The sequence below is a fragment of the Panthera leo genome, chromosome B3 (genome assembly GCF_018350215.1).
Source record: "Panthera leo isolate Ple1 chromosome B3, P.leo_Ple1_pat1.1, whole genome shotgun sequence".
Classification (NCBI taxonomy): Eukaryota; Metazoa; Chordata; class Mammalia; order Carnivora; family Felidae; genus Panthera; species Panthera leo.
In genome coordinates this window covers 20852373-20875258 of record NC_056684.1, presented here as the reverse complement: position 1 = coordinate 20875258, position 22886 = coordinate 20852373, and the positions used below count along the sequence as shown (strand labels likewise).

The 22886-nt window shown below is 46.3% G+C and overlaps 1 protein-coding gene across 7 annotated transcripts in view; it reads left to right on the top strand.

The window, feature by feature from the left end:
• Positions 1–22886, top strand: part of APBA2 (amyloid beta precursor protein binding family A member 2) — a 266467-nt gene that overhangs the window by 190858 nt on the left and 52723 nt on the right. For all 7 annotated transcript variants that reach the window (XM_042941220.1, XM_042941215.1, XM_042941219.1 and 4 more), the window contains one exon: positions 9142–10147. In XM_042941220.1, coding sequence (XP_042797154.1) covers positions 9182–10147 — 966 coding nt within the window. In that variant the 5' untranslated portion in view covers positions 9142–9181. The remainder of the gene's footprint in view (positions 1–9141; positions 10148–22886) is intronic.

Sequence of the window (22886 nt, the reverse complement as noted above, 5' to 3'; positions counted from 1 at the left end):
GCAGAATAGAGAATAAAAACCACAAGGGCATCTCAGTAGGGGTAGAAAAAAGCATTTAACAAAATTCAACATTCATTAATGATTTAAAAAACACTCAGCACACAGGAATGGAGACCTCTTCAATCTGAAAGAGGACATCTACAGAATATTTACAGCTAAGATCATACGAGTGGTGAAAGATCGAATGTTTTCCACCAAGATCAGGGACAAGGCAAGGTCTGGTGGCTGTCATCTCTCCTATTTAGCATCATACTAGATGTCCTCGCCAGTGTGGTAAGGCAAAGAAAAGAAATAAAAGGGAGGTAGATTGCAAAAGAATACATAAAACCAATTCTTACTTGCAGACTTCATCATTGTCTGCAAAGTCCAATGGCATCTACAGAAAGCTAAAATAAATAGATGAATTTAGCAAGTTCACTATATAACAGTTAAATTTCTATACTATATAAATAAAGCAATTGTGAGTAAAAAAGAACATTTACAATGCACCAAAAAAAGACAAAAGAAATATATATAATTCCAACAAAGCGTGTACAAAAACTGTAGGCCAAAAGCTATAAATACTGATAAGAGAAATCAAAGAGGACCTAAATAACGGAAAGATATATTTATGCATTGGAAAGTTCAGTATAGTTTAGATATTAATTGTACCCAAGTTGATCTATAGATTTAATGCACTCCCAATTAAATTCTCAGCAACAAGATTTTTAAAAATACAGGTATTAGAAGCACCTGGGTGGCTCAGTTGGTTAAACGTCCAACTTTGGCTCAGCTCATGATCTCACAGTTTATGGGTTCGAGCCCTGAATCGGGCTACACACTGAGAGTGCTGAACCTGCTTGGGATTCTCTCTCTGCCCGTCCCCCGCCCCGACTTGTGCACACATGCACATTCTCTCTCTCTCTCTTAAAATAAATAAATAAACTTAAAGGTATTGATAAGATGATTCTAAAATGCATATGGTGGAAAGGCAAGGAAGGACACTTGAATAATTGACACAATGGTCGGACTCAAGGTGGAAACACATCCCTGATTACATGCTGGAGAATTTTCCAGAAGATAAAAAAACAAAGGAGTTCCTTTGAGTAATGTACACATAATCTTTATGGATCATATTGGTTTGCTAGGGATGTTGTAACAAAGTAGCCCAAACTGGGTGGCATTAAACAACAGGAATTTATTATTCCACAGTTTCAGAGGCCAGGAGTCTGAGATGGAGGTGCTTGTGGTATTGGTTCCTGTGAGGGAGAATCTGTTCCCTGCTTCTCTCAGAGCTTCTGGTGATGTTCACATGATGTACGTCTGTGTAGGTCTGTCTCCAAATTTCCTCTTTATATAAGGACATCAGTCATATTGGATTAGGACCCACCCTAATGACCTTCTTTTAATTAATTACATCTGCAATGACCATTTCCAAACAAGGCCACATTCTGAGCCACTGGGGGTTAGGACATGAAGGTATAAATTTGGAGGTGGAGGGGACACAGTTCAGCCCATCATGGCTTATTTTAAATCTGCACAGTGAGTGATGCATGTGTTTGGAAGTGATTAGGAAAATACAAAAATAGCTGGACAGCCAGCACAAACGACTCGTTTTCTCTCTGGTCTTGTGGCTGCTTTCTCTGGGGGTACTGAGTCCTTTGTCTCTGAGGATGGATTTGGTAAAGGATGTGTTTAGAATGTCCTTCCTGGCACAAGGCCTTGGCAAATGCAGACATTATGTGTTTTTCTCAACATTCTCAAGCATATTGCCGATAATTTTTGTGTTGTTTCATTGCCTTCTTACCCAGACCCTTGATTTCCTCCTGAATGCAAATAAGAACAGGCGCTGACTTGGGTAAGCCAAACACTTCCGGGAGTTCTTGTGGGAGCAAGTTCACTTCTTACAATTAGGGGTAACTAACAAGAGCAGTGTCTGCTGGCCCACACATACACATGGGTACCATACTGCCATGCATTATGGTGTGAATGCTGGTTTCAGGTGTAGATTACATTGTGGGATACAAATACCAGCTCCTGGGGACTTGCCATTGGTGAAGGGCTGACAGCATTTTTAAATTGTATTTCAGGGTTAGATCATCCCCTTTTGCTCATTCTGAGCTGAAGGATGCAGTGGGGGCAGATATCCTGGCATACTGAAAGGCCCAGATGGAACAAATCAGTCCTCACCCTCATCCCAGGATTCTTTCAAGGGATGCTGAGACCTATGCCCTTCCTATGCAGAAGTATCACTTGGCAGCTGTGGCTGTAGAGGGCTGTACTCCATGGTACTTGTCTTTTTATATGTTACTAGTCTATAGAAGTACCATACTCAGAAATGAAGAAGGAAAGGAAGTAAATACAATTTTTCCACCATTGCTCAAAGGAAACCCTTGCTGGTGTTTGAATGTATTTCTTCACAGTTTATTCTATGTTTATTTGGTTGTGAATAAATTATAATAATGCATTTTATATGATAAGCTCTTTGTAAATACTCTAATCGCTGCATAATTGTCTTGTGGATGTGCTAACATTGGCTTAACTAAGAGCCTATTATTGAAGGTTCGACATTTTTGCCCTTTATTTCCTGCCAGTTTTCAAAGAGAAGCATATCCCTGTGTGAGCTGAACTAGGTTGCAGTGTCTTGTGTGACAGTGTTAGAACTCAGCCTGGTTTTGGGGAAATTATTGATGACTTTTGCCTGGGTTGCTTGAACTGATTATACAGGTGTACTCTAGGGCTGTGTAAACTCAGATTGTGTGTGGTCAAAACAACTAAATTCTTGAAAGGGAAGAAAAGGCTATCATCTTTACAACCTGTGAGACCGAACTGAGGAACAAGATTGTGGGCAGTAGCCATTTGGTTGAGTAAATATCACATTTGTATGATAACATTTTTACCTGGTCTATAGTGTGGCCACCGAATCACTCTTTTTCATCTTGGTCTGCTATATTAGTAGTGCTTCTAAGAACTGGCTAATGTTGTTTTCCCATGCACAAGAAAAATGTGGTTTAGAATAAGGACACTGGGGCTCTTCATTGTTGACAATAAGCCTTTATTTCCCACATCTCATTAGCATGTTTCAGGAGGAGAGTGGTAAGCACTGAATCAGGGTCTGCATTTTCTACTGATTTATGTGCTTGCTGTTCTAGAATTAATTGAGTCTGGACACAGGGCCTCATTTTCATTTTCTTGGATGCATAGCAGGTAATCGTGTTTCTTCTGTACATTTGAATTGCTTTCCAGATGGTCTGTTGTGAAGGATTTATCTTTAATATGATTAATCAGAAGCAGAGGACCTCAATATGTTTGTTCACATGTTCCCATGCGAAACCGCCCAGCCCCTGATAGGGGTGGTTAACTCTCTCCTGGCCACAGTCCTCCTGGAGCTTTTCTGAGAACCTGGACCTCGGATTGGAGGAAAGTTTAAAGGATTCTGGATAAAAGGGGGTAAAAGGCCTAGAGTATATCCTCGGGGAACCATCAGGACATTATTTATCATATAAAAATAGGACACCATCCATGTATCAATAGAGAATAGTTAGATTCTGTCTATTCAGCCAGGAAATACTATGTAGCCATTAAAATCATAATTATAGAGAGTTCCCACTGCTTATATATTATGTTAGGAGAGGAGAACATGGCAGTGTTTACAGCAAGACTTCAGCCACACAAAAGAGATGTATGTATAGAAAAGAGAAGGGAAGGCAATACAGGACAAAATCAACGGTGGCTGTCTGTGGATGGAACAGCTATGAGAGAGTATCTCTTCTCTATATTCCCTATTTAAATACACCACAGAACAAATCGTGATCCTTATCTCTGGGAAGTATCATGCCCTGAGAAGCTGTCACCTCTGGGTACAAAAATCTGCCCGCGTTCGTTTAACAAATGATGTGCTAAGATTAGTCACGTGTCCTGCCCTCTCCCAAGGGGAGTGAAGCTCCTCATAGCCTCCTACAGGGCAGCTGTCCCCTTGAAACAGTTGCACCCCCAGAAGGAGAATGCACTGAAGTGACTGCAGATCTTTCCATGAGATGTTGCCTATGAGCTTGCAGAGCCTTGGGGCCCAGGAAGGTGAGGTTTGGCAGCTGTGTGGGACCTCCCTGTAGACATGAAGGGTGCTGAAAAAGCTGCTTGTCACTGAGGTGTTATAACTGGAATCCTTTGTCATCGAGCTGCAAGCCCTCCCATGTAAAGGCAGTGTGTTAGTGCCCTGTGCTTTCAAACACACCTTTATTGGACTACACTGGATATTATAAACTCAGAACTCCTTTTTTTTCAGGAACCACTTTGCTTCATGGATATTTTCGCCCCACCTTTCCTTCTCCCATCCCTTTGACTTTACCACACCTTCCTGGTCTGGGAGGTGTCTGCTGTTCTCTGAATAGCCCTTGTGGAACCAGGCCACCCACCTTTGTCATACTGGCAGGGAGTATAGGTGACCCAGGAGTTGGATCTTGAAAAGGAATAGAGAATGCGTGGAGCATGATGGCCTGGGCATCTAGGGAAGGGCCTTGTATTTTATTGGCAAGGAGGTCAAATTCATTCTGGAAAGTCCCCGGAGTGCAGTCCTAGAGCCCCAGACATCAGAACCACTTGCAGCTCTAGGCCTGGCTTTTGGCTCACCGGCTCAGAATCTCGAGCCCATGAACCTGCATACTCCCCAGGTGGGCCTTCTACCCAACAAAGTGACTGAACCACTGCTTTGAGGAGCAGCTCTTGGCTTTCCCCAATACCTCCTCCTTTCCTGCAGTCCTGCCTTTATGTACCCATATCCTGTTGCAGACATGCACATTGTGTCCTTGGCCAGGGTAACTGTCACTTGACAACAGCCATTTCTAGCTAGCTGTGTCGGCAGAGTTCCCATCACCCACCCAAGACACACACCTTGTCAGGCATTCTCTCCGTTCACATTTCATTTAAAATTTTCCTCAGTTCCCTGTATATAGTAGGAAAAAACAAACGTTAAGGAGTTGAGGCCTCCGCTGGTTATTTTCCTATTTAACCCGCTTCAAGCCTTGAAGGCAGGTGCTATCATTTCCAATTTACCAAGGGCAGAAGACCATCGCTCTGTTAAATATCTTGCCCAAGGCCTGACAGCAAATGGAGGTCTGAATTTAAACACAGACCTTCTGTCTTCATCTTTAATAGGAGGGTTCTTTCTCTTATACCAAAAGTGCCCCGGTAGGTTAAATGTAATTCTGCAGACCTTCAAAGACGCGGCTGCTGCCGTCCAGGATTCTGTTGTGGGTCCCTTTCCATTTGTATCCATGGAAAAGAGAACCGGATCAGAAGGTCCACTCTATCAAACTCTAGAAAAGCCAACAACTAGCATGGTATTTCATGGTGAAAACTTTTGAAAAACTGGATCATTCACAGTGTCCAGCCAGAGCCCTATGGGAACCTGAGGCAAAGAGAAAAATCAATAATACTGATCTTGTCTTTATTTAACATGTTGGTATTTTTTATCATCTATTTTTGCATAGTTTTTTTTAAAGTATTGTATTAAACTACTCTCTTTTTTGTTGCCCTGTTAAATTTTGTTCTTTTTTTTTTAAAGTTTATTTATTTATTTGAGAGAAAGAGAAACGTGGGGTAGGGGGGGGCAGAGAGCCTGACATGGGGCTTGAACTCACAAACTGGGAGATCATGACGTGAGCTGAAACCAAGAGTCGGACACTTAACTGACTGAGACACCCAGGGGCCCCTTCCCTGTTAAGTTTCATGACTGAGGTGAGTGCCATATGTGCTTTATCCTGGACTGGCCCTGGTAAGAAGTAAAGAAAGACATTTTCATTGCAATTAAGAATAAGTCAAGGCTGACCTTTACTAGCTCCACCATTTAACTGTGTAGTAGCACTCGAGGGCAGTGCATCCAGACAAGGTGATAAAATGCTGGAAATGAGAGAAACAAAATTACCAACTAAAAATTACTAGAATTTGAACATGCACTTTTGCAAGATCAATATAGGTATTTTTCTATGTACCAACAATAGCCAGGTGAATATATAATGGCAGACACTACAGCCACCAGAAAATAATAAAATCTAAGAATAAACTTGCTATGAAGAATCCTGTAATGCTGTTGAAAGACCTTTTAAGTCTTGAATAAATGGGGGTGCCCGCGTGGCTCAGTTGGTTAAGCATCTGACTCTTGATCTCGACTCGGGTCTTGATCTCAGGGTCATGGGTTCAGGCCCCAAAGTTCAGAGTATATTTACATACTTGATAAGGCAAGTTCTTAATTACTCTCATTTTTAGAACTTTCTGAGCTATTTTCACGAATTTATTCTTCCAAATAAACCTAAGAATTATTGGGTCACAGTTTCTCCAATATTCTGTTGGAATTTTGGCTGGAATAGCCTCACATTGTAGATTGCTTGGGTAAATTATTTATGGGATTAGGGACTGTCCCACATTACTGTAATATATGTACTTTCATCTTTGAGTCTTATATTGGCCTAGATGGTGTCATATGTAGATGTGGGCATACACACGTCTGTATTTGCATACAGATTTTATCCCTCAAATGACATAGAATTTGAGGTTAAGATGGAATGTGAAGTTAAGAGGTATGGTGTACCTTAGTTTGTTTGTTAACAAGGATGTGGATGTGTATGACCTGGGGAGATATAGAGATAGAGTTACTCCCAAGGAATAGGAACTGAGTGTTCAGGGGCAACTGACTACCAACTCCATTTGCCTTTGACCATCCTGACTCTCAAAGTGTAGGAATCTGGCCGTCTCTTAGCCACTGCATTCACTGCATGCTTTAGGAACCATTTTGGGGGTTGTTTCTAGAGATCGTGTCCACAAAAAGGTGGTTGCCAAGTTCCTTCCGTCAGTCCTACAGCATATGCATGTCCCTGGTGGTTAGCTATCCTTTGTGCAGGTAAGAGGTCTATTGTAAAATGATAAATGGCTGTGAGGCAGGTCAGTGCTTTTGATGCATCCTCTGGTCACCTGTATTTTAGTGAACACTGAGCACCTCGATCCCTACCTGGGAATAAATATCTGGGATTATCCTGTCAGTTTTGGGGCTTGGGGATGGGGTAACTTGCGAGGACATTCATACCCTACAGCGTCCATCTCAGTGATAATATTCCTGGTGGGCTATCTTTCTAGTCCGTGGGCTGCTCTGGAGAAGGCTCTGTGAATCTTTCAGCATCTAGTGATGCTACCAAGACATTCATGAGCCTCTTGTAATAGGAAATTTTCTTGGAGTGAATTCACATGTCAGAAGCATGTGGCTCAATCAGTAATGATGCTCGCACTCTGAGTGTCTGGACAGATGAAATAATTATCTCTTCCGTTCTTTGGGGAATATTCATAATGCTGTGACTGTGGCCATCTGGTAAACCCAGTCTCATAGAAAAATGTGTTTTAGGCACCACTATAAGCAAAATGCTGTGTGGGTGCTCTGGGGAATACAGAATGCAAAGGGTCTTTAGTTTAGGACTTTTAGGGGGAGATAAGGTAGAAGAAAGAGGATGTATAGCCAGGGAAGCTCAGAGCCTGGGCAGGAACTGGCATGAGAGTCTCTGTCTCTGCTCTCTAATCCTGCTGAGCCCATTGCTTCCACAGCTCCTCTCTCATTTCCACTGCCTTAAGCTCTCACTTACTTAAAAACAATTTTTTAAATTGTGGTAAAATATACATAACATGAAATTTACCATTGTAACTATTTTCATGTGTACAGGCTCTCATTTCTTCTCTGGACACTGGAAGAAGTTTTTAAAAATAAATGAACTATGATGTAAACAAAAACAAGGCATAAGTAATGTCAAAGTACCATTTAAAGAATAAAGCAAACATCTGGGTCACCACTCAGCTGAAGAGATAAAACATTAATGATCCGTTTGAATATCCCCTATGGCTTTTCCCTGATGCTGGCCCCTCACATTCCCTAGAGCTGGAATAGACTTTTCACTGGTCTCCCTCCCTGCAGCTGTCTGTCCTCCAGCATCTCTTCCACCCTGGGCTCAGAGAGATGACACTAAAACAGGAATCCTGCGTGTCATGCACCTGCTGAAAGTTGCCTGATGACTCTGCGTGGTTTGTGGGATAAAATGCAGAGTCCTGGGGGGTGGGGTAAGGTCCTTCTCCATTTTTAAAAAGTTTATTTATTTCTTTTGAGAGAGAGACAGAGCGAGTGGGATAGGGGCAGAGAGAGAGAGAGAGAGAGAGAGAGAGAGAGAGAGAGAGAGAGAGAATGAATCCTAAGCAGGATGTACACAGTGTGAAGCCCGTTGCGGGACTTGAACTCACGAACCTTGAGATCATGACCCGAGCTGAAATCAAGAGTCAGTCGCTTAACAGACTAAGCAACCCAGGCACCCCAGGACCTCCCCCATTTGGACTTACAGGATCTTCGCAGTGCCCCGTGAAGCCATGATCCACATCCTGCAAGCTGTGGCCACACCCTCTGCCCTCTCTCCATGGCCAGGCAGTGCTGTCCTCCCCCTGGCGTCCCCCTCTCCTGTATCCTCACCCTGCTAAGCCTGTGAGGCTAGGGCTCAGGTTCAGCTTCTCTGTATGGGGCTCAGCCTGGACAGTTCCTGGCAAGTCTGGTCACTTGGGGAATCCTCTTGGTTTGGAGCGAGGAGGAAGGAGAGGCTTCTATGCACTGGGGAGGGCGAGACAGCTGGTAGGGGAGGGGACTTGAGGCCTTTGAGGAGCAGTGGATTTAGACTTGGAAGGTAGTGTTACCTCCTCATTAGACCTCCTCATGTCTTCTGAATGAAAGCTTCTCTTTTGCTTTTTGAGACAAAATAACATGATCTGATGACTCCTTGTCTTGTCACCTTGGCTACCCAAACGGGGTGAGCATTCTTAAGAAGTCATGAATGAGCCGGTGAGGTTCTGGGAAAGAGGCAGTCATCCTGGTGAATGGCAGGTGCCCCGCCTTGCCCCTGCCTCCTTTCCCCTCAGCCCTGCGTGTCCCCCTTCTCTGTGGCATGGGCATGCGTTGCTCTCCACAAATGAGTCAGCTGCAGTGGGGACATCACATTATTTGAACAGGTGTGCATTAACTTTGCTCTGAGACAACATGGTGGTGGAACACTCCCGTGGGTCCTGCTGCTGGCAGCCTGGCGGGAGCCTTGGGTTGGCCATGTTTTGTGGGGTTCTGACTGTCCTCTTCAACGTTCCTCCCCACAGTGGCTGCCTGCAGGTGATGATGGCTGCGTGAGCATCCGCCATGGCCAACCGGAAGCGTCAGAGCACGGCGAGCAGCATGCTGGACCACAGGGTGAGGCCTGGCCCCGTCCCCCATGGCCAGGAGCCTGAGAGCGAGGACGCAGAGCTGCCCCTGGCAGAGTATGTGCCCAAGGGCCTGGAGCTGTCCACCTTGCAACCCGAGAGCCCCACACCCCCAGACCAGGGGTGCCACGACCACAGCCCCGATGGGGACTCCAGCTCCGACTATGTGAACAACACCTCTGAGGAGGAGGATTATGATGAGGGCCTCCCCGAGGAGGAGGAGGGCATCACCTACTATATCCGCTACTGCCCCGAGGATGACAGCTACCTGGAGGGCATGGACTGCAACGGGGAGGGGTACCTGGCCCATGGCACACGCCACCTGGAGACGGATGAGTGCCAGGAGGCCGTGGAGGAGTGGACGGACTCGGCAGGCCCCCATCCGCATGGCCACGGGGACGAAGGCAGCCCGGACTACCGGGACGGCCACCTCCCCATCCCGGAGGACGAGGCCTCCGTCCTGGAGGCCCAGGACCAGGAAGAAGGTGTCCACTACTGTCCCAGTGAAGAGGGCTACCAGGACTACTACCCCGCGGAGGCCAATGGGAACACGGGCACTGCCTCCCCCTATCACCCGAGGCGTGGGGATGGGGACCTGGAGGACCAGGAGGAGGACATCGACCAGATCGTGGCTGAGATCAAGATGAGTCTGAGCATGACCAGCATCACCAGCGCCGGTGAGGCCAGCCCTGAACACGCGCTGGTGCGGGGACCCGAGCCGGGGCCTGGGGACTCCACGGAGGCCTGCCCACCCAGTGAGGCCAGCCACGGCCCTAGCAGACATGAGGGAAGGCCCAAATCGCTGAACCTCCCTCCTGAGGCCAAGCACTCCGGAGACCCCCAGAGAGGCTTCAAGACCAAGTCCAGAACTCCAGAGGAGAGGCCAAAGTGGCCCCAAGAGCAGGTAGGACTCTGGCTGTCCCCAGAGGGAAGGGGGTGGAGGGGCCCAGAGAGCAAAGGATACTCTGGTATTGCCCACACAGGTGCCAAAGCCCATAGTTCAAGTGCATGTTTAGTTCTGCATTAATTCAGTTATGTAGCAGGTATGTGGACATTCTAGTGCCTTCCAGAAGGTACCCCCCTCCCACCTAAAAGAGATTGAGTCTCTAGCCTGTTTGTGCTGGATTTGTTCATGGTTGGGGGTGGCCCCGTGTGACTACCATCCCCCTACCAGGTTTTTTTCCTCAGGCTGAGGGGACATTGACAAGGCTGCGAGGTTGCTGGGGAGTGCATACTGTGGCAGGCAGTGGTTGGATGCCCCAGTGACAAGGGGTAGTGACCTGCGTGCATTTCACAGGGACCATTGTATCCCAGTGACACTTTTCTGAAAGCTCAGGGGCTTGGCATTATGGGCCATTAGCTGTAAATAACTATTTTGAAAATAATTATTTGAAGGTTTGACAAAGTCTTGGAGAAGAAATGCATATTAATGAGGCCAATGGATTTAAGCATAACTTTATTTTCTTTTAACTGTATCAAAGTGAGCATATATTTTGATAGCTACATTTGAAAAGCTGCTTTTCAAAAACAAAAGAAAAACAACACCCCTCTGTGAATATATAAAGAAGATGTGACTATTACACTTGTGTAAAGGAACTTCTGTTTGGCCAATTCTGTGGGCAAATGACAATGAAATGCTTTTCTATTTTTTAAAGCCTTAATTAGTATTTTTTTTCCCCCAGAGGAGTCCATGAGTTTATACACTAAGGACGTGTGTTTGGGATATAAGTCATATGACTTGCTGCTGGTTTCTGTTACTTGCATGTTGATGTCTTTTGTTCTTTTTAAAGATCATTAAATGTAGGTTGACTTCACTTCTGGGGTGTTCTTGTCATTCAAGGCAGTTGTGCCTGCACCGAGGGCTCTGGGATGTAGAGAAACTGCTGTTGGCACGAGTGGATGTGGGGAGCTCCCCCCAAAGGCAGGTGGCTTGGGCCCAAGGTCTGGGCTTTAAGCCCAAGCACTGCCGGCCTTCTTCACTTTGGCAGAGTTGGACTCATTGCCAAACAGTGGCTATGGCGCCACAGGGACTAACGTGGGCTACACAGGGCATACTGCGCCTTGTAACAAATGACTTCCCTGACAAAGTTCTCGTAAAGAGAACATTATCTTTAGAGTATGACGGGGAGTGGGCAAGACCTGACGTTTTGCTGTTTTTGTGCTGTACCAGATGCTAATTTGACCAAAAATGCAGACTTTGGGTTGGAGAGCCTGAGGGATGGATGAATAGGGTGGAATGAATGGGGGTGGTGGTGGTGGTTTCAAAGGGCAGGTGGAGGTGGGAGACATCCTGAGCCATTGTTGGAGACCCAGTAGGAGCTCTGTTCCTCAGAGTCATGGCATTGAGTGAAAGAGCAGGTAACTTCTCTCCCTAAATAGAGTGTCTCCTCAAAGCGAATCTGAGACACTCTAGAGAAGCTCATTTAAATGGGTTATTTATTGCATAGCTTTTTTGGTTTACTCATTCATTCACAAATTAACTCCATCAAAGAGAGTACCTGATGATGCCAAGCTCAGTGCTGACAAGGGTTCCTGATGAAAATGGGGCCTAAGGATTCCTTTGGGGGACTCTGCCATGCCTGGGTGAATGTGACCTGGGTCTTCCCATCCTGTAGACTCAGGTGACCCATTCTCCAGATGAGGACTCTTTTGAAATTGGACCAAAAAGAACCACTGTGATAGAATCATCTTGAAATCAAGAGTGTGTGAAGGAGGTCCAGTGGGAAATGTGGTGACTCCTTGCTTCAGATCACAGCTTGCTTCCTAAAAGGAATCCCTTCCTCCCCCCAGGACAGCCAGACTGTGTGGCAGGAGCCAACAAAAGAGTAGCCTCAAATAGGTGGACAGGGTGCCTGAGTCCCATGCTGGCCTTTCCCTGGGCCTTCTATGGTTAGTGTGTCATAGCCTGGGATTAAGGCTATAGTAAAACAAAACAAGCAAAACAAAATAGCTAATGGCCAAAGGGCAGTGGTGGCTACCTGGAGTCTGCTTTCTGCAGTGTGATCCATGGCCCAGCAGTGTTGCCCCACTGGAGGGCCCCACCGCAGAACCACTGAATCCACATGTGACAAGAGGCCACATTCAAGTTCGAGAGGCAATACCGTGGAAGGCTTCTGCTGGAGGAAGAATTGCATAGCATCCCTCACCTCTCTGATACTCATTTTAAAGCTTGAAAAGTTACATCATGGACACTTTGAAGAGTATTGCATAGCCTTTTATTTCGTCCTTGTGTGGACAACAGTATTACAATGGAATTAGAAATGGGAAGACAGAAAAAGTATCCTCTATGGTTCCCGCTGCCTTAGCTGATGAGCTCTTTTGGTTTTTCTGTGTTACTTTTCAGACTCTAGCATTGAATATGAATAATGCGTGTGGTTGTCTTTGCAGTCCAGATATAATTTTGCCATCCACCTTTTAAAATCTGACATGTTACAAGTGTTTCTCTGTGTTGCCTTATAATTTTCATGATCATTTTTACTGACCTTTGAATGTTCCATTTAGGCCACGTGCCATCTAATTCATTCGTCTGCACATACCCTGCCACCAAGCATACAGGTTGCAGATGGGATTGTTTCTTACACATTGGACTGGCACAGACATCTATGTACAAGTTTTCTTTTGGTTTATTGCCTGAGAATAAATTCCCATACTGGGTATGAACTTTAACCGTCTCCTCATGTTATCTTGTTACTTCTCTTTTTCTTTTTTTCTTTTTTTTTTTTTTTTTTGATGTTTATTCTTGAGAGAGAGAGAGAACAGAGCATGAGCAGGGGAGGTGCAGAGAGAGAGGGAGACAGAATCCGAAGCAGGCTCCAGGCTCTGGGCTGTCAGCACAGAGCCTGATGTGGGGCTTGAACCCACAAACTGAGAGATCATGACCTGAGCTGAAGTCAGATGCTTAACGGACTGAGCCACCCAGGCACCCTTTGCTATTCTTTTTCTATGAATGTTTGATTTGTGCTCTTTATCTTGTGGAGTCTGAGTGCTTTTCTATATCCTAGGAGAACTTTATATGCTCTAGATGTTGCTTGTTGTTACAGATGTTTCCTTCGGTGTGTTTGCTTTTGAAAAGGCTCCAGTTTGCAGGTAGACTTCTCTCCTGTGTAATGCTGATGAGACCAAGAGGTCTGTGATGGGGGTGGGGGAGGGAGGGCAGGATGTGAGAGAAACCAAAGGAAATAGACTCAAATTGCAGGAAGACACATGTGATTGGGGGAACAGAGATCTGTGCATGAGTATTTCTAGAGAAGAAAGAGCTATTTCAAAGCAATCCATGTTTATTGAGGAAAATTTGGAAAATATAAGCAAAAAACATATTTTGTCACATGGCATGGCCAAATTCTGTTGCTGAGAGTTTCAAATCAAAGAGGCAAACTAGCATCCTGTTAGATGTGTAAACAAAGCATGGGTGATCCTTGTTCTTTTTTTTTTTTAAGTTGATTTATTTATTTTGAGAGAGAGAGAGAGAGAGAGAGAGAGAGGCAGGCAGAGAGAATTCCAAGCAGGATCTGCACTGCCAGTGTAGAGCCCAAGATCATGACCTGAGCCAAAATCAAAAGTCGGTTCTTAACCGACTGAGCCACCCAGGTAATCCTGACTAATCCTTATTGTTCATGTATTCCATATTTGTGAATTGGCCTACTTGCTAAAATTTATGTGTAAGCTTAAAATCAGTACTCATGGTGCTTTTTGCAAGCATTTATGGACACTCACAGAGAGGCAGAGGCACGTGAGTCAGTCAGCATGCATGATCCCAGCTGAGTTTGAACAAGGAGACACTCTGCCTTCTTGTTTCAGCTCTCATACTGCAAACAGGTGTCCTTTTCATGGGCCTTTTAGCGCCATGTTTTTTGCATTTTTGCGCTTTCTGTTTGGTGATAAAATGACCCCCACTTGCAGTGCTGGAGTGCAGTCTGATGTTTCTAAGTATGAGAAGGCTATGATGTGCCTTATGGAGAAAAATACGTTGTGTTAGATGTTTCATGTAGGTGTGAATGATAGAGCTGTTGGCCATGAGTCAACAATATGGTACAGCCAGAAAGAGGAAGAGGAAATTCGCCAATCTGTACATGAGGTTGATCTGGAAAGCGCTAAAGTAACATCTATAGTGTGTGAGGAAGCATTGGAAAAGGGGGTTACTTTGTGGATTCATGAGGTGACCATTAATAAAAAGAGCATGGTGAAGGCACTGTGATGAGGCTGGGAGCCAAAGAAATTTACGGTCTTCTTATCCAGGGTCAGGAAAATGTTAGACTCTTCTTAGCTAGTTTTATTATAAGGAAAAAATCTGTGAGGAATACACATTAAATAAGGTGTCTTTAGGGAGAAACACACATAAGACAAAAACAAAAAATAAACAGATGGAAAACAAGGTTATGTATTGATTAGTTGACAAAAATGGTGAGCAGAGGCTTTGCAGGAACCTCATCCTGTATTTCTCCTAGGAGGTAAGTAGGTCAGTATTCATACATGCAGAGTTCACAGCAGGTTTAGAGAATGTAACTGCCCTGAACAAGGAGAACTGACTGTATCTGATTGGCAGATGAGCTTGAGAAACTTTACGGCAAAGATTTCCCATCTCAGAGATTCACTCCTTTGGTTGTACATGTGCTGTGTGAAGTCCCAGACTTAACTGAAACAAAGATACCCCTGGCCCTGCTTGGCCAATGTTCCCCCCCAAATCTTGGTTATTAGTCCCTTTTCTCCCCAGGCAGGGCCTATCAGGAAGTTACTGACCACAGTTGCATATCCTAGGGGACAGAAAGCCGGATCACACAACTTCCCGAGATCTCCCTGCTTCATGGCTCAATCCCAGGATGATTCAACATCAACCCAGAAAGTTGATGGGGGACAAGTGGTCACCTGTTTCACCACTGGGACCCTTGGCTTCTGAGGAGTTAATGTTTCTTGTTTTGCTGTTTGTGGGGAGTCCCTGGGTGATGGTGGAACTGACCCTGGTGTTGGTGGTCATGGCCAACATTATGTGAAGGACTTCATGTGTATGATCTAAGTGAAGCCTAGAATGATTAGAAGAGATAGGGACTAGGGTTGCTCCTGTTTTACAGATGAGGCAGTTAAGACCTACATTGGATAACTACCACACCCATGGTCACACAGCTCAAGGGGTAAGCAGTCTGTGTTGCACCAAAATTCATGCCTTTGACTGCTGCACTGTGCAGTTATCTTTTTTTTAATTTTTAAAACTTTTATTTATTTATTTTGAGAGAGAGAGAGAGAGCATATGCATGAGCAGGGTAGGGGCACAAAGAGAGTGAAGAGAGAGAGAACCAAACCAGGTTTGGGGCTGCCAGCGCAGAGCCAGATGCGGGGCTCGAACTCATGAACCATGAGATCATGACCTGAGCCAAAATCAAGAGTTGGACAGTTAACCAACGGAGCCACCCAGGTGCCCTTGCACTGTGCAGTTCTAGAAGGGCCTCTAGAAGAGGTAAAGCTGACTTCTGTGGCAGGATGTGTTTGAACCTGCCTGCTGGTGAGTGAGTCCACGTAGGTGAATTGGGCAGTATTCCTCCCAGAGAGTGGCCATCTCTTCTATTTTGTCCTTATTTCGTTAGTATTATGAGGGCTTGACATGCTCCGTTGTTCGTAGCCTATGTGTCATGACACCAGTGGGGTGACCAGTGGACACAAGACCTCCAGTCTGTAAAATCATCCCAACATCCTGAGTTCATGAGGGCTCAGGCCCTAGAGTGGTCAAGTAGAGATCATTCATGCACCACTTTCCTTACTTTTATGGAGCTTTGTTGATATGTTTTGTTGTTTACATACAGTAAAGACTATGTGAGTTGCATCCAGCCTAGTTTGTATTGAATATCCAGATTGAATCGCCATTTCTGCACCTACTTCTGCTGTGTGTGTAGAGAGAGGACCTCAGTGGGACTCTGGTCTCACAGCTCGGGAGTGAGCTTTGGGTACTTGGTGGGTCATCAGTACACCTCCTAGGAGCAGGGACTTGCTGATCAGTGCTCCCCTGGGGGCTGCTTCTCCATGCTCCTGTAAGAACATGTTTGTTTAGCACCAAAGATCATAGTTCCATAGATCTGGTGGCGGCCTGGGATAGCAGGTTCTTGTAGTCTCTGTGCATCTGGGTTCAGCAAGGACTGGATTTGGTTTGGACTGACTCTTTTGGAATCCCCCTCTTTCTCATGTGTTAGCCTGTGACATATATCTTGAGAAAAAGTACTCTGAAAATATCTTCTCTGTGCCTGAAATTCTCCCTTAATAGATTTATTCCTTTCCTTTGGGCTCTGGAGATTTCTCAAGCGGCCAGGCATGCCTTGTCCTGTTCCATGCACTCTGTGGGCTGGGCGCACGTCAGCACTTCAACGGCCATCTAGTTCAAGGTGTTTGATTTATGCGGCAACTGCACGGACTAGCGCTGTGTGCTAGGATGGCACACCAAATGCATTTTTTGATTATTGGGGGTTTTCATGATTTCTGTTTATCATCGGTCCAGCCAGCACTTTCTAAAAAGGGCCTTCTGACAATAGAAAAAAAGGAAAGTCAATACATCATAGTCAACTTAATACAACAGTTAAATGGAGGCATGATACAGGGCCCTGAGACCACATCAAACATACAAGTGTTTATCCTTGCTCCTGGTGGAGATGGCTTTGCTGTGATTTCGCATTCAGTCGAGGCTTGCTTTGTGAAGGACCTTTTGAGATTGTGATAGGAATGCTGGCACCAGATGGGGAGGGACGATGCTAAGTGTATGGATGACCTCGGCCTTCCCGGGGGTGGGGTGGGCAGTGGCATTGTGAGTGCTTCCTGTGGGCTGGTGCCTCTCCTACATGCCCTGTTCAGTGTCATAGGAAGTAAATATGGGCACCTGCTTTACAGTAAAGGGTACCATGTCTTAAGAGGCCCCGAGGGGCTGAGAGAGGAGCACCCTGGGATCATTGGCACTCAGGTAAGCTCCATTGGCATGTCATAGGGCAGCAGGTATGCAAAGGTATCTGGTGCTAGCACTGTGCCCAGGAGGGAGCGGTCTATCCAAACCTGGCTATAGGTAGGGCAGGGCTGGAGAAAGACCTCATGGGTAGGCGCTAAGGACAGGAGTTTCTGGGAGACACAGAGCATGGCCCAGTCGGGGGAAGGGGAAGGTCCTCACCCCCCACCCCCATGCCTCTCTCGAGTGTAGGTGGCCTCTTTCTTCCCACAGCCCTGACCCTGATTCTGCAGGTGCTCCGGCTCTTCTGGCATCAGGTCCTGCCTTTTTTTTGTGCACATGAGGAGGTAGCACAGGAGAGTTCCCAGGGGTCCTGTGCTCTTCCCCAGCCTCCTCTGCTCCCAGTGCTGTGATGAGTAGCTGTAGCACCTGCCATAACTAATTCCTGGGGCCACCCTGAGAAACAAAATCCAGGAGGGTACTGCCTTGGCATTGTCAGCCCCTCACTTGATGTGTTCAGGCTTCCAAACTTGATTTCTCTGGGCCTATTTGTCAAGTCAGCACAATGGCCTTATTTGATTTTTATGAGGCCTCTTGAAGACCTGTGACCAGAGGTGGCTGTTGCTGTCACAGAGCAGCTTATTTAGCAGGAATCTGGGATGGCTTCAGCGCTTTTAAAATCTAGTTAAAGCCAGGGTCTCTAAAACACTGTTTTGTTGTCCAAGAAAATCACAGAGAGCCCTTCCACTAACAATAATCTAGAAAGAAACTTCCCCACCTCTAGCCCTTGAAGAAAGAGCAAGGTGCAGTGGTTAGGAAAGCAAATGCCGGTGGCAAGAAGCCTGCACCCCATCTGGCTCCCAGTTCTGGAACATTCTGGACACATTATCTGCGCCAACAACTGTCTATCTCCTGGGGTGGCAGGGAGCAGAGTTGATATGGATCTGAGTCTGCAGTGGATGTAAGGGGTGTGGAGCCCTTGCCCTGATGGTGACAATGATGATTTCAAATCCATAGGAGCCTCTTTCAGGATATGGGGGAGGCAGCTGGCTGAGGCTCTGCAAACAGTTTAGGTCCAGGGCCACACTGTGCAGGGCTGAGGACACCAATGAGCAAGTTGTTATCACTGCCTTCTGGAGTGCCATTAAGGGAGGGACAAAGCCACCACTATAAGGCAGGTTGGGAGGAGGACCAACTGGCCAGGGACACACTGGAGACAGAGGAAGTGTGTGTGCAGCCTGAAACCTGAGGGAGCAGAGGTGACAAGTGAGGTGGGGGCAGCTCCCACATGTCCTCAGTCTCTCCTCTCTCTGCAGGCCTTCCTCAGGTGGGCTCTTGCTCCTGCAGGGACTTCCAGGAGGGATAGTTCTCACATGCCCTCCTGGGGACATCCTTAGTCCCTTTCTTCACTGGGGTCTCTAATTTTGGGCAACAAGGCACCTCCAAGGGCTGCCCTGATTTTCTCACACTCTGTTCCCAATAGGAAATTAACCAAGAACCCCACCCAGATGAGCTGGGCTCTGGCGCACTGATCTCTCACTAATTCCAAATCACCGTCTGAAGGTCTCTCCTTAACCTCGAGTTTCTGCACATAACTCCCACTCTCCTTCAAAGCCAACTGGCCCCAGCCAGGCTGCTCAGATTCCTGGGGCTGCTGGCCCCTGTGTTCCTTTCTGCACAGCCCATGTGATGTACCAGGCACCAGAGGTGCAAAGATTAAAAATGGCATAAGTCTGTATTACGAACCTCCTTCTAGAGGGAGATAGACCACAGATGCTTCCCAGTCCAGATGGGGCTGGGTGCTCAGGAGAGGGGCTGGCTGCAGCAAGGATGATAAGCCGAGAGGCTCTGGGACTTTGAGGGCAGCTTCGGGAAGTGAGCCAACCAGGTGAGGCTGAATGTGGAGGTGCGTGGGGGCTGGGATTGTGATGGGGGCTGAGAGCCCTGAGAGAGGTCACGTGGGATTCTGATGGTAATAGGAGAGGAGAGAGGGAGAAAGGCCCTTGGTTGGGAGGGGGAAGCCAGGAGGGAGCTTAGGGGCAGGGACATCTGGAAGGCCAGCCCCAGCAGGGCAGTTCGGGGAGATGTTTCTGGGGAGCCCCTGAGCAGCTTGGATGGATTGCGAGGGCAGAGGTTCACATGTGGGAACTGAAGGAGTGTTTATAAGGATGAGAGGCAAGGGGCCTGACGAGGTGCCCAGTACACATGGAGCTTGAACTGAATTGCACTGATCTGAGTAGTACCAGTTTGCCAGTGACGTGTCTAGGGCAGATTTTGGGAATGGGAAGGGTGGGCATGGGACTGAGGCAGGGGGTTGGCCCACATGCAGTTCCTGACCTCAGGCCCCTGCAGCACCTCCCATGGTCCTTCACACGTTCCAGGGGCTGGAGACGCATCCAGCTGACAAAACTGTCACGTGACAACCCCGAGGAAGCACAAGACTCCATGGAAGAATTTTTAGAAACATCTGCTGTTCAGTAAGAAAGACCACATTGCTGAACATGAGACTCAGAGATGTGTAATGTAATACATGGTGCCCGCTCCTGAGATGTGACAGCATGGCAATGGAGGGCACAGGGTTTTCAACCCAAAGCATTCAGATTGTGACCAATGCTAATCAGTTACTAAAAACATCGTGGGACTATGATCACAGGAGGCAAACAAAGAATGCCTCCCAACTCTGTATCAATAAGACCATGGGCAACTGGAGAAGACTAAGCACATCTCAGGAACTTTGAGAAAGGAGGTATGGGACAGAATGGTGCCCCCAGGGCTGCTGGTGCATTCTAGAACCTGCCAGGTCTGGGTCTGTTAGCCGATTCCACAGCCAGCCTTCACACTAGAGAAGCTGGTGTCTTTCCACCTGAGACCAAGCCAAGGCCCGAACTGTTGGAGCTGAAGGATTTATAGAACTGGACTTACAGAATCTATTTGTTTGGCTCCTCTGGTTTTAGCAGGGGGCACATAGTCCAGACCTGCATCTGGTTCCTGTCTCCATTTAAGAGACATTTCCAGAGATGGCCTTATGCTGTCTTCAGTGCCATTGTGCTGCTGGGTCTGCCCCCATGGTTGGCCATTGTGTCCTGCTGTGGGTGCAGTCAGGTGTTATAGGTCAGGTGCCTGAACTAGACTCTGGATGTGGGGTTGCTGCCCAGGAGAGCAGCTTGGGCATGGCGTAAGGTTGGAGGGATGTTGCTGTTTAGGGAAGTTTTCTATTCACCCTCCTTGGTCAGTCTCCCTCTCCATTGGCCCATACCATTTGCAGGTGGCCTCTGATTCTGCCTCTGAGATCTGTTTGCCCACTCTGATTTCCGATGCAGCCCCCTCACTACCCCCAACACTTCCCACCCAGTCTTGGGTCTCTTGCTTCCCCTCACACCAGCTCTTGGTGCCAGCTGAGAGACATCTGTTCCTTTCACTTCCACTGCCTCTGGGTCTGCTGGCTTTGACCATGATGCACTGTGATGCAGACTCACCTGCCCACGTGTCTTCTTCAAACAGGCTTAGGCCTGGACCATACCACACCCACGCCAGGTATCTCAGAGGTTTTTGGGTTCTTTTGACCACTGCTGCTGCTGTTTCCTTTGTTTCTAGTCATGAAAATAGAAGCTCTTCCTCACTGTGATCTATCCTCTGCTTTGTTCATTCATTCATTTATTCATTCATTCGGGCCCAAGTATGTAAAAATAGCACATTAGTCACTTTGAGAAATATGAATGTTAATCTTCAAGAGAGAAGGGATAATCTAGCCACCACCAGTCCTCAAAACCTGCTCCAGAAACCAGACCAATGGCAGGTCAGGGCTCTTTTTGCTGCATAGAATTTGCTAATTATGGGAGATGTTAGGAAGTGAAATTGCTGTCCAAGGTTTTTCTTGCCTAATATTTCATTAATATTTAATCTCCAACCCTCTTTTAAATGCCAAGAAGAATGAAACATAATGAATTAACCCAAAGAATCCCAAGTCATCTACTCTATGGGCAGTTTGGCCTATATTCAGAAATCATGGCATGGTACTTTTTTCAGTATTTGTGGGAGGACTGTGCCACAGTCATAGTGATAAAGTACAAAAGAAAAGATGTTGGCATGCAGTGGCATATTATTAAGCCTGTAAAAGGAAGGAAATCCTGACACTTGCCACAATATGCATGCACCCCGAGGACACTACAGTTAGTGAAGTAAGCCAGTGCCAAAAAGACAAATCCTGTATGAGTCCACTTCTGTGGTGAGCACTGGGTTTGGTATGTAAGTGCTGAATCACTAAATTCTACTCCTGAAGCCAATTTTACCATACGTGTTAACTAACTAAAATTTAAATAAAAACTTGAAATAAAAGAAAGAAATGCCCTGGGAATGGGTTTCTAACATTGACTTAGTATTGGTCATTTTATTTCCTTTCAATTTATGGACCTTCGTTTTCTTTATTTTTCAGCTGTCAAGCTAGCTTTCTCAGAATGTGAGTGCAGGACTCTAGGCTGGGTATAGGAGAGGCCTCGGGTCTCCTGAGCAAATGCAGGAGCCTGCCATAAATCCAAGAGACTGTTCTTCTGCCTTGGAGGGCTGCTGCCATGAAACTCTGCTCACACAGGGCTTCTCATCTTTAAAGCAGAAGGATGGGAAAATGTGCCAATGTCTGCAGCAAACTTATAGACCCTATGGGAGAAGCAGCCATGATGGTGGCCAGCCACAGTTTTAGAAAGGGGTGGTTGTAGGTTTTCTCCTTCGATAATTGATCACAACCAAATGGAAGACTCCCTAGTTCCATAGCACACTCTGCTTTAAGAGGTAGATTTCCCTCCTTTCCCACAAATGAATCCAAGAGTGACATCCTGGTGCGTGAGGCAGGCAACCAGGAGAGAAGAACATCTGTGCCATCTGGATCGCCCACCTTCTTCCCTGGGCCCACCCTCCTTTCTCTTGGCTTTTGTGCCCAAGGAGAGGGTTAGTCCTGCACAAGCTGGCAGGTGACCTTCAGGTTATTCTTTCCACATTATTTTTATTTTTGTTTTTATTTATTTATTTTTTAAATGTTTTCAATGTTTATTTATTCTTGAGAGACAGAGACAGAGTGTGAGTCGGGGAGGGACAGAGAGATTGGGAGACACAGAATCAGAAGCAGGCTCCAGGGTCCGAGCTGTCAGCACATAGCCTGATGTGGGGCTTGAACTCACGAACTGTGATATCATGACCTGAGCTGAAGTTGGATGCTTAACCGACTGAGCCACCCAGGCGCCCCTCCACATTGTTTTCAAATTGTAGTGGTATACCCATGAAATAAAATATACTATTTTGACTATCTTAAAATGTACAGTTTGGTGGCATTTAGTACAGCATTGTACAACCATCACTATTTAGCCCCAGAACATTTTCATCACCCTAAAAGGAGAGCCCATACTTACTAATCAGTCACTCCCCATCCTCCCCTCCCCCCAGCCCCTGCCAATGCAAAGTCTGCTTTCTCTGTGTACAGATGTGCCTGTTTCTGGACATTTTCATCCGAATGGAATCATACAGTATGTGACCTTTTGTGTCTGGCTTCTTTCACTTAGCATAATATTTTCAGGGTTCACCTGTGTTATGGCACGCATCAGGACTTTGTTCCTTTTCATGGCTGAGTGATCTTCTGTTCAAGGGATATACCATACTTTATTTATCCACTCACCGGTTGATAGACATGTGGGTTGTTTCTGCCTTTTGACTGTTGTCATTAATTCTGCTGTGAGCATTTGGG